General features: G+C 45.3%; 1 protein-coding gene across 4 annotated transcripts in view; it reads left to right on the top strand.

Annotated features, from left to right (window-relative positions):
- The window catches only part of LOC133402837 (cyclin-dependent kinase 17-like), a 31,264-nt gene that overhangs the window by 13,228 nt on the left and 1,717 nt on the right, over positions 1-16,319 (top strand). The window contains exons 2-16 of one of the 4 annotated variants that reach the window (XM_061677026.1): positions 2,567-2,715; positions 5,309-5,473; positions 6,478-6,668; positions 9,322-9,447; positions 10,631-10,687; positions 11,371-11,485; positions 11,755-11,849; positions 11,935-11,997; positions 12,310-12,433; positions 12,523-12,643; positions 13,159-13,256; positions 13,808-13,913; positions 14,947-14,989; positions 15,076-15,166; positions 15,253-15,330. In XM_061677026.1, the coding sequence (XP_061533010.1) occupies positions 2,589-2,715; positions 5,309-5,473; positions 6,478-6,668; positions 9,322-9,447; positions 10,631-10,687; positions 11,371-11,485; positions 11,755-11,849; positions 11,935-11,997; positions 12,310-12,433; positions 12,523-12,643; positions 13,159-13,256; positions 13,808-13,913; positions 14,947-14,989; positions 15,076-15,166; positions 15,253-15,330 (1,600 nt within the window). In that variant the 5' untranslated portion in view covers positions 2,567-2,588. Of the gene's footprint in view, positions 1-2,566; positions 2,716-5,305; positions 5,474-6,477; positions 6,669-9,321; positions 9,448-10,630; positions 10,688-11,370; positions 11,486-11,754; positions 11,850-11,934; positions 11,998-12,309; positions 12,434-12,522; positions 12,644-13,158; positions 13,257-13,807; positions 13,914-14,946; positions 14,990-15,075; positions 15,167-15,252; positions 15,331-16,319 lie in introns of all 4 variants that reach the window. The other 3 variants (XM_061677025.1, XM_061677028.1, XM_061677027.1) reach the window with 3 other exon arrangements.

The raw sequence follows: 16,319 nt of genomic DNA, 5'->3' as shown, positions 1-16,319 counted from the left end.
AAAAGTGCAGAAAACTGTGAAGCAGAACAATGAATTACGCTATTCTCTTTTTTTTGTGGCAAACTATAAACAACAAAATCAAGGCTGAGTGAGGGTATTTCATGGCAAAATGATAATAATAATAATTAAAAAAAGATAATGATATTATTATCAGCCGAAATCTTTAGTTATGGGCGAACTTTAGATATGCCCCTGATAAAAGTGAAATGAAAAATCAGAATCAGAATCATCTTTATTTGCCCAGTATGTTAAAAGCACACAAGGAATTTGTCTCCGGTTGCTGGAGCCGCTCAAGTACGACAACAGACGGCCATTTGACAGGAAATGCTATTGACACATAAAAACACAGTACGGCGAGTCACTTAGTAATGAAAGGTTTCCAGTAACGTGGTATTGCCACATTAATGGCGCAATTAAGGTACGGCAATGTCCTCCCATGTGGGCACGGAGAGCCACAGTCGCTGCTGCACTTTCAGCCGCTTTTGAACGGCACAAACTCTCAAACACACAATTAGAAAATGAGAACATTCGCAGTGAGCTGCCGTAGGCCACAGCTCACGCTCAGTCACTCACGTGCAACCTAACCCGCCTACTTAACTCCGCTGACTTGGCCACGCACTTTTAAGCCACACATTCACGACACAAATACTACAGTTGTTCCACTTTATCAAAACGGTTTATTTCTTAACATTCTCCTTTTTTATCAAGTCTTCATAGAGTACAGTGTCATTTTCCCGTTCTTAAAAACACCCAACAAAAAATTACGATGTTTTGAGGGCTGGAACGGCTTCATAGCTTTGCAATGCATTTCCATGGGGAATTATAGGAATACATTGAGTTGGTCGAGGAAAGAATCAAACTCCTAATTAGGGTACCATTGTGTACCCTGCTGTTTTGTCTTCACTCTGGATGTTCCAATTTTATGCAAGTCCACAGTCTCCACTTGGCTGCAGCGGTTTCTTGCTGCTGAACTTAAATCCCCTTTTTGATCAAGTGGCACGTCCGCGCTTGATCATGATCTCATTTGACAGTCTGTCTTCGTCACTGGTGGCCCTTAGCGGTCATCTGTCGCTTTGGTCACCCTCTTTTCACACAGCACACGCATGTAGACACAAGCGTGTGGCCCAAATAACACACACACACACACACACACACACACACACACGCGCACGACAGCTTGAACCGAGCTGTCTGCAAGTAACCTTCAAGAAACAAAGCAACAAGTGAATCACTTTCTTTCTTTGTGTGTGTGTGTGTGTGCGTGCGTGTGTGTGTGTGTGTGTGTGTGTGTGTGTGGCTTTTGAGCTATCCAAAAGTAGAAAAACAAGAGAATGTTATGCTGAGGTTACCATAGAAACGGAAGCTGCTGCCGAATCCACTTTTGCTTTCCTGTGGCCAGTGCTGCGGTCTCCACGAGTAGTGGTAATAAAGTCAGCGGTTCTCTGATGGCTGATTTAAATCCTGAATGTTTAGAGTCAGACAGAGTTCAGGTTGCATGCGATACGTCAGTGTGAAGAGCAGCTGTTGTCATCTCAACTTTTACTCATCTGCGACGCATGTCCAGATCTGTTGTCGTGGTGATTTTAGGTTCTCTCCACTGGCTGCTTTTTCTGCCAAATGTCTCCACGGCCTCTCTCTTAATTTCAAACTCTTTCCTCGGGTACAATGCGAGCAGTCCACTTCCATATTCCTCCCGGTTTCGGATTTTGCTTTTTCAGCCTGAGCCCGAAACAATCTCTCACTGGCTCGTCATGCTTTCTCAGCAGGAGGAATGCGGCGTAGTGCGCCCCAACGAGCAGAGTCATGGTGCCGCTCCGCCCGCGTCATCGTTCCCCAGTCAATCACGGCACCATTCGACGTGCTCTCTGATCCCCGTTTGACACTTGATGTCGGGTTGTGAAACATGGCTTGATGATGTTTAGTCTTCCCGAACCAGCACCAGTTTACATCACGAAGACTGCGGTTAGAATCGTTTTACTCTTTCCCTATTCATTATCACTGCCACTGTCAGGAATTTGATAGAGTAGTAGTTGACTAAAACGTCCCCCCAAAAAATCCTCACTGTAAATACTTATTCAGAGCAGGGAATGAGTGAATGATTCCCTAACGCAGCGACTGCGTCGTCTTGTTGCATCTTGGTGCCAAGGAACTATGTTGCATTGAGGGAAAGAGCTTCATATGGGCAGACCTTAGCTCTGTCTGATAGAAAAGGAGTGCTTTGCCATCATTTTGTGGCATCTGTAGGCAATCGGAAACCTTTTTGGGGCGCGCCTATTACTCGCTGATTTCAGGATCTCAACGTATACCGAGTTGAACCAGAAACTTTGACTCCAAAACCATGGATTTTGGGAACCATTCGGACCCCTACTCACTGCACATTCCAACAGCAAAACTGCAAAATGGCCAACTCACTATACGTGGCACTGTACAATGGATCGCCAGTGATTCCAAACACAGCCGTGGGTTTTGTCGGGGAAGTGTCAAGGCCTCCGGTGGACAGATAGCGCGAGGACAACTACGTTTTATCTCCTGCGACACACATACTTTGTCTTTTGTCATGCACCAGGCCTGTTCTTCCTGAGAGCTCCATGGAGAAGATGAAGCGCTTCAAGCGGCGGCTCTCTCAGACGTTACGAGGCAGCCACACCATCGACGAGTCTCTCTCGGAGCTGGCTGAACAGATGACCGTCGAGGAAAATGTTCTGAAGGACGGTGGTGAGTTTCCAAACTGGCCACTCACTGATATGCGGTGCAGGTGTACACCATTCTCAGGCGAGGCCGGGGTCCTGGTTTTGGAACGTAGTTCCTTCCAAATATGCGTGTCAGTCAGCGTCTTTCACGTACACTAACACAGTAGTAAAGTAAGCATAATTAGTAAGTGAATAGTTGAATGCAAACACTTCAAGGCCATAAGTAATGATAAAACAATCAAATGAAAAATGGTATTGTTAGTATGTCTTCCACACGATTATTGTGGTCTCTAGTTGTAAAGTGACGCATGGTCAAAATTGTGATTTTTGTTTTGTTTTGTGCGACGCAAGATTTGAGTGAAAACAAATGGAGCAATTAAAGTACCGTATTTACGCGACCATAAGGCGCACCATATTAAAAGGCGCAGTCTCAGTTACGGGGCCTATTTCTGTATTTAACACGCAAGTCGCACCGTATTATTGGGCACAGGCACGGTAAAACATACGCTAGCTTAAAACATAGGCTAGCATGCATGCACGCTAAAACATACGCCAGCATGCATGCTAGTGTATGTTTTTAAAAAGGCAACGGGAGCAAAACTGAGTTGGGTTGTGCTTTATTGAAGTATTTAACAATGTGCTCACTTTTTTTTTTTTTTTTTTTTTTTTTATATAATCAATCCTCATCCACAAATCCATCAAAGTCCTCATCTTCTGTATCCGAAATGAACAGCTGGGCAAGTTCTCCAACAAACGCGCCGGGTTCTCTCTCGTCATTGTCGGAGTCTGAGCGCTCTGCCTGACTGACTGCTCCCAGTCAGTCAGGCAAAAGTATCCGAGTACCAAAGAGTACCCAAGTACTTGAAACATTCTGAAGAGAGCCAGCTTTTTCGACCTTCTTTACCGTGACAGACCGATACACAGTCCGCGTCATTGCAGACGCTGCACCGACCCGCCTTTTCGATTTCCCGATCCATTCTTCCCTCATTCGCGAACAAGACCCTGAGGATCGCATTTCCGACCTGGAGAGGGCACCCCACCCGTCACAGCTTGACGAAGCCGCGGCCTCGAAGTAGTCGAAATATTTGCAAAATCTGCAGGGAGTGGGATGTTGCCATGGTTGCCATGGTGTTCGAGGTTTGAAGAAATTTCCAAAGTCTCCATGACATCTCCACAGCAACCTGCAGTCATTCTTCTCTGCCCCCCCCCTCCCCTTTTTTGTTTTTGCATCTTTCAGTGCTACTCCTTTGCCCACACAGCCGAGCTCTCTTCCCCAAAGGGCTCCCGGGCCTTCCATTAGGTCTCTTGGCTTGTCTTTTGTGCCCACTCGTCCCCCTTCTCAAATTCTGTCGCCGGACATTTTAAAATGCTTTTTGTGTGGCGATTAACATCAGGCCTGTGTGTGAAGAGATGTTTGCAGCCTGTGCGCCAGGGAGTCTGCTAGCGAGGAGACAAAATGGAGTATCCAGAAGAGATGTGATATGAACTGGGTAGTTAAGGGAAAGCGCTCTGGTCCTGATGCGATTACACAACAGTTATAACTCGAGCCAGCAGGGACAGCAGGTGCCGAGAGATAAGGCAGGGGTGGCTTTAGGACCTCAATATTACATAAAGGAAAGCCTTATTTTTTTTTTTAGATTTTCAACTCCAGGATGTTTGTTTTAGGAGAGAATGTTGATGTTCGATGTACAAATGCCATCCCATGTCCCACAAATCTGATCCATTTTATTTGGGGCCATATGTTCCCGACGCACCAGTGAGAGAGAGGAAAAAAATAAATAAAATCTATGATATATTATAGATGGATATTTGCCAAGCTGCTGCTTATTGTGGAGTGCGTCGCGTTCACCGCTACCATTCGCGTTCACCGCTACCATGAACCGCGATATAGCAGGGGGTCTCACTGTACGTCAAAAGTGGGTCCGCCCGCCCACGCCGTGATCTGAATCATCCGAAGAACAGCAGGCTGAAGTGTGTGGGCTTAATGAAGTCTGATTTAAGTCTGGCTTGAAAGATTCATGGAAGGGGATGCCAGAGGGTCGATTCGATTGAAGATGACAGTCGTACGTTTGTTCGTTAGTGGCGGCGTAGCTTTTAAATGAAACCGATGTGACATATAAGAGAGTTTGCCATCGGAGCGCTTCCGATGCTAAATCGTTGCTCGTGCTCAAACTGTCGCGCTTGTCACATTCCTGCCTCCAATCTGATCAAGGTAATGGTAGGGTTGACAGAATTCATTATCTCACAAAAGTAACTGCAACCATTACATTTTTGTAAATATTGCAATCATTCTTTTCATGGTACAAAAATCCAGTCCACTTGAAGCCATTGCTGTCTATTAATGAAGTCTTGAAGGAAAATGGCCTTGTTCTCACCAGCTTATCCCTGTACTGCTGCTGTTGCTTAACGTATCCCTCATCTTCACTACTGCGCATCAGACTGTGAAGATGAAGAAAACGGTTGCTTAGTATTCATGGCAAAACATTAAGTTGCTGAAATGCAGCTGATTATTGTTGCACGGTAAAATATTTGGCATTCAAAGCATCCGAGGATGAGGCGGTTTGCATTCAAATCCATATTAAAGTGCTTTTGTTTTCCCTTTTGTTTTGCTCCAGCAGAACCCATCGTGAAGAACGGCCGCCCTCCGTCGGCCCACAGCGTCCACTCCTTCCTGCACCAGTACGCGGGCTCCTTTAAGAAGCCACCGCTGCGACGGCCTCAGAGCGTCATCGGCGGAGGCCTGGGCTCGCTCGTGGTGATGCCTCGCAACGGCAGTCGCCTCGGTGAGAGTGCTACATCGGCAAAACGTCTTTTTTATTTATTTATTTTTTTTATTTTTTGTGCATAGCGCCAAACTGTATGTTCTTGTGTGGAAGAATTTTCAGTGGGCCAATTTCCAAACCAAATCTAAATAAATGTCAGCGTAAACTTAGCATTTTTTTCTCGAAAAGATAGCAAGGCTTTAATTAAAAAAGGCATTAACAGTCTATGTAATGTCACTTCAGCAGCTAGCATTTTAGCATGCGACGTAGTCATACATTAGCTTCATGGCTGTGCGTTTATGAGCTCAGACCAGCTGACGAGAAATAAGACAAATATTCTTTATAATACGAGAAGTTTTGGTGTTCAAACTAAAACGAAGTCACCTCCAGAGGAAACAAATACTTCCTTCATTTGACTTCACCCAAACCTTCCTCTGTTTGCGCACACGACTTTTTGTTTACTCTTAAAAGTTTTTCACCCACATGACTCGAAATGTAGCTACTTCAAGATCAGATGGTCGTACTCTGGCCTTACGTCACACAGCCTGAGAAACACTTTCGCCATTTTATTTTTTTGCTCGCGCATTTTTCTTCTCTATTTGTCGTCACCATGTTCTGGGCCAGTCGACCGAAAAGCTCCGCTTCTGCCTCCAACTTCCTAGGTGACGCGTGCGCTTTGTGCCACATTAACGCTTGTGCGTCCCTTGAACTTCACAATGAAATAAATGGTTCCCCGAGGCCGAGAAAATTCCTCAAGGTTCTCCAGATATCCGAGTACTCGACGCACCCATAAAACCAAAACACCGAAACGTTCAGATATACAGTATAACTTTGCCTGAAGAAACTCTGCTCGTTTAGTGCTAACCTATGACGTGAAAGGCCATAAACGGGCTAATGGAAACTAGCAGCAAAGTTACAGTCATTTTAAACCATCAAACGACGACTACTTACTGTACGTGACTTTATGTAAGCATGGCCATAAAATCTGAACTTTTTCTTGGCGTTGTCCAATCGAAATGTTGCAGTTTCTATTCCTTCCTTCCTTCCTTCCTCCCTCCCTTCCTGGTCTTTCCCCATTGCAGATATCGTCCACGAGAACCTGAAGATGGGGTCTGACGGGGAGAGCGACCAAGCTTCCGGTACGTCCTCGGATGAGGTGCAGTCGCCCACAGGCGTTTGCCTGAGGAACAGAGGCAACCGACGCATTTCGGCAGAGGTTGGCCAACTGTTTTTTTTTTTTTTTTGGTGTGTGCCCCCCCCCCCCTTCTAAACGCTGCATTTTTCTATAGTTAAACCCCAAATTACCCTCCCGCACGCGGTCTTTAAACACATTCTGTACATTAAAACGCCTGAATAAATACATGCACCATTACTCACTTTAAAGTCAGTGGCGTTACCAGTGAAGTTTCACCATTCGCAAGTTTTGCCGAGCCACTTATTTTTTGGGGGGAACTCTTCCGCTGTTGTATGATGAAAAACTCCCAAAAACTAACCAATTTGCTGTTTTTTTGTGCTCAGCCAAAAGCCATGTTTAAGAATTCAAGAATTGTTGGTTCAGCACCATCTTGTGTCCAAGGTATAGTGTGGAAGTGTGGTCAGGGGCTTCATTTAGTCAGGCCACAGCCTTGTCTATTACAAAAAAGTGATTTGCCGCCATCTTGTGGTGTCTTTTGTATATCGGTTTATTAAATGTTTTATGTTTTTATATTATCTATTGGGGTTTTTTTGGTTTTTTTTTTAAATCAAAAACGTGTAACTACAAATAATTGCGGTGTTCTTTGGGGGGGCTGGAATGGATTCATGGCATTTGCATTTATTTTCCATTGTGAAAATGGATCTGATATACGAAGCAATGGCGTACTTGCAATTCATCTTGCAAGTCATTCCGGCGATGCGCTTGTTTGTTGTTATGCAATCGAATGTGCATTAACGCTCGCTGCGGTCACAAAAGTGGAGGCGCAGAAGCTGCTCAGCGGCCTACACAAGGTCAACTGGACACACACGTACGCCATCTACCCTGATGCACAACATACTTTGGAAGTCTGTTTAAAAGGGAAAAAAAAAAAAAAAAAAATCACTCTTTTCCTGCGCCCACCTCATCCAACCCCCCCCCCCCCCCCCCCCCCCCTCTTTAACACACCCACACACTCATTTGCGGCAGATTGTGATGTTTTGGCTTCTCCGGTGGTTGTTACATCACTTGCTCGTGTTAGTGCAGTCAAATGGAGGCCTTAGCACAACAACCGCATCTCTGAAAGCTCGTTAAATGCATTTTAAAATAAATACTTCACTGTGCAACATTTTGTTTCGAGGGCATTGGAAGTTCAAAAAGATGATTTATAGGACTTAAAAGATCAACACTTTTGATTACAGATGAGGATTTGAAAGCGTATTCAGTCGCTGTGTTTGTTTACTCGCAAAGCCAATTCAATCCATCTTAATGGCGCCTAATGGGATTTAAGGATGTGCAACTGGCATATGGCAGAGAGATACAGCGCACTCTTGTCAGTGAAATGTCATCTTGCCTGGTGTCCAATTGTTTTTTGTAGTTGTCTTCCGCAAGTGGTCTCACTATGGATCTTCTAGTGGTGCATACACAGTGGACGGACCCCCCCACGTACTCGTGGTTCAGCATCTGCAGATTCACCTATTCGCTAGTTTTTTTCCCCCATTTATTTATTCCTTTTTTTTTGTTGTTTTTTTTTTTTTTTTTGTGCGGAACCAACCCCTGAAACGCTTATTGGCAGTTTATACCTCCTTATTCAAGAATTCGGGGGGTTAAAAAAAAAAGTCTTTTCCCCAATGCAGTTAAGATGACTGTCAATTATGCCTGGATTTTCGCTTATCGCGGTCCGGCCCGGTCCATATCCCTTGCGAATAGCGGGGGTCCTCTGCATTAGTGCATTTCAATAATTAGAAAATTGTGGGAAAGGATTTATTTTTGTAATTCTAATTTAAAGAAGTATAACTCATTGAATTACATACATCACACGGGTTAGTGTAATGCGGTCCAGATGGGGCCCCGGTCGTAGCGGATTAGGAGGGCTCGGTTGGTCAACGGCAGGGAGCGGAGGGGAGGGTGCAAAGGTCAGGTGATTGATGTCGTCACCCAGCGGAGAGGAAGCGGCTCGTCGTAGGCGGCGCAATGAGATCAACCCACGTTGCGACGGGCAGACACGACGGGTGTGGCTGGCCCATGACAAAAAAAAGAGTTTGACATCCCTGGTTTATAGGCTAGTTTTGCAGTACGAGTTTAATTTGTTCGGTGACCTGGCTCACACCTCAGTTTGCACAAATATCAAATCCGTTTTCCTTCTTAAAACGAATTGAAAGGCCGTTCATCCGTTCCAGCCTCCCCCAAAAAACAATTTTTTTGTAAAATGTGTATTTAATGTCCAAAAAGATCGAGAATGAACAGTAATGTAATTGTATATAATTGTAATGGGTTGTGTTCAACCTTTGACCTTTCCTACTTTCGTCACCGTCGGGCACAGGAGGGCGGGACAGGCTGGGAAGTAGAATTACAGCTGCTGCCAAGAGGCCGGATTAACAATGATTTAACAAAGAGAGGAAATGCATGTTGGGAAGAGTGTTGAGTGTGTACGCCTTTATGTAACAAATAAGAACAGAATCATGCTTTGGTGCTGTGTTGCTCTGAGAGAGGTTTTTACCAGAACTCCTCAACATTCCCACAACAGCCACATGTTTATAGCCTTAACTTTCTCTGTGTTGCTCTCCATTTACTTGAGCTGTCAGTCATCATCTATTCAACTTGTTGGCTTTCTGTGCTTTTTTTTTTTTTTCCCCCCTCTTCTTCCCCCCCCTCCCCAACTTCACGCCGTCGTCTACTGTCTGCATCCACGCGGCAGGACCTGAACAAGCGTCTGTCCCTGCCCGCCGACATCCGGATACCCGACGGCTATTTAGAGAAGTTGCAGCTGAGCAGCCCGTCGTTTGACCAGCCGCTCAGCCGCCGCTCCCGCAGGGCATCGCTGGTGAGAAGGATCGCAACAGGGGTGCACAAACGTTTTCTTCCACATACGCAAAACGTCATGTACAATACATGCACTTTTACCCCGCCCACATGCTGGAAGCACATTTTAACTTATTGAAACACACCTAGACTTGTGAAAAGATACTTTATAAAATATGCCTTAGTCTAGCCCACAGGTGTCAAACCGGTGGCCCGGGTGACCGATCTGGCCCGCCGCATCATTTTATGTGGCCCGCGAAAGTAAATGAAAATTGCTCGTTTTCCTGCTTCCTCCACTTGCGACCCGTGGATTCGTTGACGTCGAATTCTCTCGCGGCTGCTCGATTCCCGTGTTCCTCCGCGTAACTGATCGCTTGCAGTTTTGACACCCCTGGTCTCGTTTTGGTGTCCTGGGTCCCGGATCCATCTCGACCGATCAGTCGCCGCGGTCTCGCCGACATCTCCGCCAGTGAGGAGGGGCCGTAAGAGGCAAAGCGTGCGCATAAAACGAAAGAAAATTCGCAACGCCAAAAGGTTCAACCAAACCATATCATTTCATTTCACGATCACCTGCTAGCTTAATGCTAACATCTAATGGGAAACACCATAGACCAGCTAATGGAAATTTGCATCGATTTTATGGTAATTCTAAACCTTCAAACAACTGCTACTTTTACACAAAGCAGCAACACATCCAAAGAAGAGCCTAAACAATACCGGCACATATTCTCTCTACGCCGTCGGAACAACAATTATTACTCGTACGGGACCATTTCTGCCTTTTCTTCTCGCTGCATCATCAAAGCTTCGATATCTGCAATGTCGTCGTGGCGTGAAGAACCAACCGAGACACAGCAGAGGTTTCACTGTAAACTCATTAGAATGTGACTTACACAAAACTCCTAGGAATCATTTTCTTGCAGCGCCTGCTTTCTACGCCAAATCCGATGATGTGGATGACATTCTCTCAGAATAACATTTGAATTTGGGTTTAACATGAGTGCGTCGTCTTTAATCGTGCTTGGTTTCCCATTTGTCACAAGTGATTAGCTACGGCTTCGGCGGCGGGGGTTGCGCGGCGCCCTCGGAGGGGGCCGCTGCCAAGCCGTCGCCAAGATCCGCCGCGGCGTCCGTTTGCTTGCCGCTAATAAGGGACGGCGCGCTCATTACGGCCGTGTGTCCTTCTCTCGCTCTCTCTCGTGCAGTCGGAGATCGGATTCGGGAAGCTGGAGACCTACATAAAACTGGACAAACTGGGAGAGGTATGCCACAGTTTTTGTACTCCATTACTATCATAAGAGTTTGAAGCGCTACTTTTACTCGTCTTCTGTACATAAAGATGAAACCAGAAGTTTACACTGTCTAAAATGTACTGTTTTAGCTCAGTTAGGATTACCAACATTATTCCTATTTGCTAGATGCATCTAGAATAATTATATATATATTCGACAGTTTCTCACTACTTTCTTCAAACACAGGACTCAGAAGTTAACATACGTTAAGATTACGATACATTTGAAAAAGATCATGATGTCATTTTGTGGACATTTCTGATAGGGTTATTGACAGCATTTGAGTTCATTAGAAACAGCTGTGAATGTGTTGGAAGGCACACCTTAAACATACTGCTGCGTTGTACAACATAATGGAAATAATAATAATAATAATGGAAATACAAATCAGCCAAGCTATCAGGAAGCGAAGCATGGGCTTGCACAAGTCTGGTTCATCCTTGGGTGCAATTTCCAGATGCACAGTGTACTGGTATGTGTCTTTTTATGTACTGTAGTTTCTGGTGTCAACTGTAAGTTGCAAAGTATGAATACTTTTGCCACCAGTGTGTAACTCACCGGCAGAAAGCTGCATCTTTTCATTGTACCTTCTGAACAGCGAAGGTCATTTTCCAGCTCACTTCTCTTTTTTTTTTTCTTTTTTTTTTCTTCAGGGCACATACGCTACAGTCTTTAAGGGGCGGAGCAAGCTGACGGACAACCTGGTGGCTCTGAAGGAGATCCGGTTGGAGCACGAGGAGGGGGCGCCATGCACGGCAATCCGAGAAGGTATTTATCCACGTTAACCCCAAAAATATAAAACCTTTATCCTCGTGAGAATACAACTGTGCAATTTTTGCTATTATTAACAAAATTCTAGCGCTTTATCCCAACTCTATTTTTGATAGAATCTAAAGTTTGTATATATATTAAAAAAAAAAAAAAAAAAAAAAAAGGAGTCATTCAGTCTGCAACATGCTGTCTTGATGGCAGAAAATGTATCTCGTTTCCTTTCAATCGCGTTGCCGACGAGTCGTATTTATCTTTTCTTCCGGCAGTTTCGCTACTGAAGGACCTGAAGCACGCCAACATCGTGACGCTCCACGATATCGTGCACACCGAGAAGTCGCTCACACTGGTCTTCGAGTACCTGGTGAGCGCCTCCGTGACACGCGCACACGCTGCGAAAACGAGCACGTTGCGTCGCCCTCCCTGAACTTTCTCCCGCTCCGGTCTAGGACAAAGACCTCAAGCAGTACATGGACGACTGCGGGAACATCCTGAGCATGCACAATGTCAAGGTGAGCGCCTGCACGTCGGGTGTCAGCCGGCAAGACCGACAGCGTGCGTGCGTGCGTGCGAGAGGGAGAGACCCCTGCTGGTGGATGGCAGACCCATCCCGTGCGAATGGCAGGGGGCCGCTGTATATGTTAGCATTAAGCTAGCAGAACCTTCATTATTACATGATTTGGTTGAACATTTTGCTAAATATTGTCACTTATGGCGGGTGTGTGCGCAATGTATTCCCCCCCCCCCCCCCAAAAAAACGGGATTCACATTATTCAGATTTTTGTGTTCACCATTTTGTATTTATTTTTTCTCCCCCCCTCTAGATTTTTCTCTTCCAAATCCTGCGAGGCTTAGCATACTGCCACCGGCGGAAAGTTCTCCACCGGGACTTGAAGCCCCAAAATCTGCTGATCAACGACAGGGGAGAACTCAAACTGGCCGACTTCGGTAAACGCCCTTGTTGCGTGCGTGCGTGCGTGCGTGCTGCGAGAAGTGTTCCTTCTCCATCTCATTGGGTCTTATCGCCTTCTGCGTAGGTCTCGCCAGGGCCAAGTCGGTGCCGACCAAAACGTACTCCAACGAGGTAGTGACTCTGTGGTACCGGCCCCCCGACGTGCTGCTGGGCTCCTCCGAGTACTCCACGCAGATCGACATGTGGTGAGCGAGCTTCGTCAGACTTTGTGGTGACGCCGAGTCCGACCTTCTGTCCAAGCACCGAGAGTTCATGTCCAGGGTCGCGCATCTTTGCTAACTGCAAATGCAAAAATACTCGCGCTCTGCACAAGACAACGCGTTTACCACTCATCGTTCTTTTAGCCAACAACATCAAATCATTCCCTTAAGGCCACGGATGGGGAATATCTCGCTTCTCCAAATCTGTTTCTGTCGTCGTCGTCGTCTATGCCGTCCCCAAGATCTCAATCCATCGAGCTTTCCAATGCGGATGACTTTTGCGCTCTCTATTTTCATCTTTTTGTGTCGTATAGTAGTCATCTGCGGGGGTCTGGGGGGGAGAAGTCACGAGTCTTTTTGAACAAAGAGTAGAAAGTGCAAACGTAGTGAGAGAGGCTAAAAAGTCGCAGGTAAGGTTGAGATCGCAACAAATGGCGCTCGAGTACAGCGACTTGTGCCCACTGGCGCTGATGCCAACTCCTCCGTTGTGTCGGCGCCAGGGGCGTGGGCTGCATCTTCTACGAGATGGCCGCGGGCAGGCCCTTGTTCCCGGGCTCCACCGTGGACGATGAGCTGCACCTCATCTTCAGGCTGCTCGGTGAGTCCTTGCTGCCCCCTAGCGGACACTTTTGCAAGATGATGAAATCATTCTTTCCATTTTCTTATTTAGGATTCTTTGAATTGTGATTAAATAGTCCATTGTTTAAATATACACATTTATGAAATGTTGATTATTTTACGAAGGTCTTTGTATTTCGTTATCCACAATAAATCTTTCACTACTTATTTAATGAGAGAAAAAGAAATGTAAATAATGACTAAAAACGTAAAATATGAGTTTGGTAAAAATCAAATGTTATTTCATTTTATTTCAAATTAACTTGTTGCTTATTTAGCCAAATAATACAAATTGTTACTTTTGATTTTGAAAAGGTTTGTTTTCTTGTTTACAAAAACATGAACCAGTTATTAAATGAAGAAAAAGAGATAACAAATGAAGAAGTACTTGTAGTCTGTTACATTATGAATCAATTGTTTCATGAGATCAATGAAAAGAGAGGAAATATAATTTGCTTTGCCAATCATCGGGCAAAAGCGGTTAAAGGACGACGGCAACAAATCTTTTGCGTGCGTTCTGTGATCGTGCAGGCACGCCCGCGGAGGACAGCTGGCCTGGAATCTCTTTTGTGGACGACTTCAAGTCTCACAAATTCCCAAAGTACAAGACCCAGCTGCTCATTAACCACGCGCCCAGGTATGCATCCCCACCTGCTTGGATTGTCTTTTTTTTTTTTTTTTTTTTTTTTTTTTTTTAATTTCCCCGACACCATTGCGTACCAAAATGTAGCTTTTAATTGGGAGCGTAATTCGCTTCCGATAAAGCCTCCGAGTCAGTCAAGGTCGGGGCCCGATGGAAAGAATTAGCGCCACACTCGAGTTCAACAAGATATTAATGATGGGTGCGTTACAATGGATTCATGGGCTGAAAAAAACAAAAAAACAAAAAACAAGAAGGGATAAATAAAGTCAACAGGCTGGGCATGTAAGGTAGCGTACGGCGAAATGAGACATGAAAGAGTAAACAACAAAATGGGCTAAAAAAGTGTTTTCGGTTTCTGTTTGTGTACTCGACAATTTGGAGCGTTGGAGAAACAGCTGAAAGTTGTTGTTGTTTTTGTTTTGTTTTTAAACTTCACTTGAGCGGTGTCAGAGCTGACACTCGCTTCTTACTGCGATTCCGTCCGCCGACACGAAGCAAGAAAATCGACAACGCGGCGGCTTGTGACTTGGAAGAAGCACTGTACAGTCAACCTCATTAGCATACTCTCACTTCGGCATTTGCAAATTCACCTCATCACAGATGTTTTTAGAGCCTATCTCCCATTATTCCTGGAAAGTTTGCATTTTTTCCCCTTTTTTTTTTTTTTTGTGCAAAAGGTTAATTTGTTAGTTTTCAGAGGTAAATGCTGTTAACAGTACGTATGATATTTGTTGGATCGGCAATGTGGTGGCGCTGTGACCGATGAACGGTGACGATAGCAGGGGTTCGCGCTTACGGGAGAGGTAGAAGAGGAGGTCGTGAAGGTGAAGGCGAAGGCCGAGTACAACTGGTGTTTACTGGAGCTGGATGTGTGTGTGTGTGTGTGCGTGTCTCACTTCCTGTCAGGAAATCCTGTGGAATAGTTGTTTTTTATTTTTTTTATTTTTTTTTTGCTTCCTCCGGCCGTCCAGCGCCTATGACTCACCTCCCCTTTCCTGACCCCTCTGTGTCTCTCCCCCGTCTGCAGATTGGACACGGATGGCATCGACCTGCTGACGTCGTTCCTCAAAGTGAGTCTCACCGCGAGCTTCCGGGAATACGTCCGCCATTAGGCCGCGCTTGAAACTCCTTTTTTCGTTGTTTTTGCGCGTCGCAGTACGAGTCGAAAAAGAGGATCTCCGCAGACGAAGCCGCGAGGCAGCCGTACTTCAGGAGCCTGGGGCCTCGCCTTCGCACGCTGCCAGAGAGTGAGTAAGAAAATGGCAGCCGAGCTCAGCGGACTCGGCGAGCGGCGCTTACGACGCGAAACTCTGACCCGCCGCGTCTCTGGCAGACATCTCCATATTCACGTTGAAGGAGGTCCAGCTGCAGAGAGACCCCGGCTGCCGGAACTCCTCGTACCCCGAGTCAGGTGACGCTCAGTTCTTTTCCCCGTTCGGTTAAACGGGACTCGCTAATTGAGCGGTTCTCCTGGGCCTAGCTTGGCTGGCGCCGAGCGACAAAGATGTCATAATTCCTCCGCGTCCATCCACAAGGGGGCGCAGATTCCTCATACGGACGCCAATGATTTACATGTCGCAAATCGAGTTTCATTGATATACGGAAAGCATTTTCAAGCGTTAACAGCGCCATGTGCGGCTGCACATATTGCGCGTGTCACAAACGGCCGCGGGGGGGTCGGCAAATTGATTTGCGTGGCATTGAACAAAGTTCCTACCTACTGTACGAGATGGGCCAATAAAACAAGCGTACTAAACCAGTTCCGCCCAAGCTTATAATAGTTGAGGATTTTTCATTGGTTTTACTTTTTGTCATGACTTTTTGTTTTTCAAATTCAGTTGGTTTTAATTCATTTTTAGAGTGGGGTAGCTAGTTTTTATTAGTTTTTTTTTTTACGTCTTCATTTTAATGTAGTTTGTAATCCTTTTAGTGGTTTTTATTAAAAAAAATTAATTTAGTTTAGTTTTAATCAGTTTTATTGTTGTTTTCTTTTCAATTATTAGATGCAGTTTCGTTTTTGTTTGTTTTTAAGTTCTTAGTTTAGTTTTTTTTATTAGTTTTAGTGTCTAATGTGGTTCCTTTCTATGAATTAATTTTGTTACTACTAACATGCATTTTATTCTTGTTCCTGTGGGCTGGACTTCTATCCTTAAACGGCGTATGTTGGCACTGAGTGTACGGTATAAACTGTCCAGAATTTTGAGACCAAATCAGCTTTTGCTAAACGGTTAGCATTCGCAATTAGCATCAGCGTGCCAGCGGTGACCATTTTAGGTAAAAATAAAAAGAAATGCTAACCAGCATTCAGCTCGCTCTTACATCACATTATATGTGCATTGCACATCTAGTAGCGTCTTAACAATCGCTTACAGACGCTTACAGTCGTTTTTTTTTTTCCAC

The sequence above is a fragment of the Phycodurus eques genome, chromosome 5 (genome assembly GCF_024500275.1).
Source record: "Phycodurus eques isolate BA_2022a chromosome 5, UOR_Pequ_1.1, whole genome shotgun sequence".
Taxonomy (NCBI): domain Eukaryota; kingdom Metazoa; phylum Chordata; class Actinopteri; order Syngnathiformes; family Syngnathidae; genus Phycodurus; species Phycodurus eques.
This window is presented reverse-complemented; position numbering and strand designations above follow the sequence as displayed.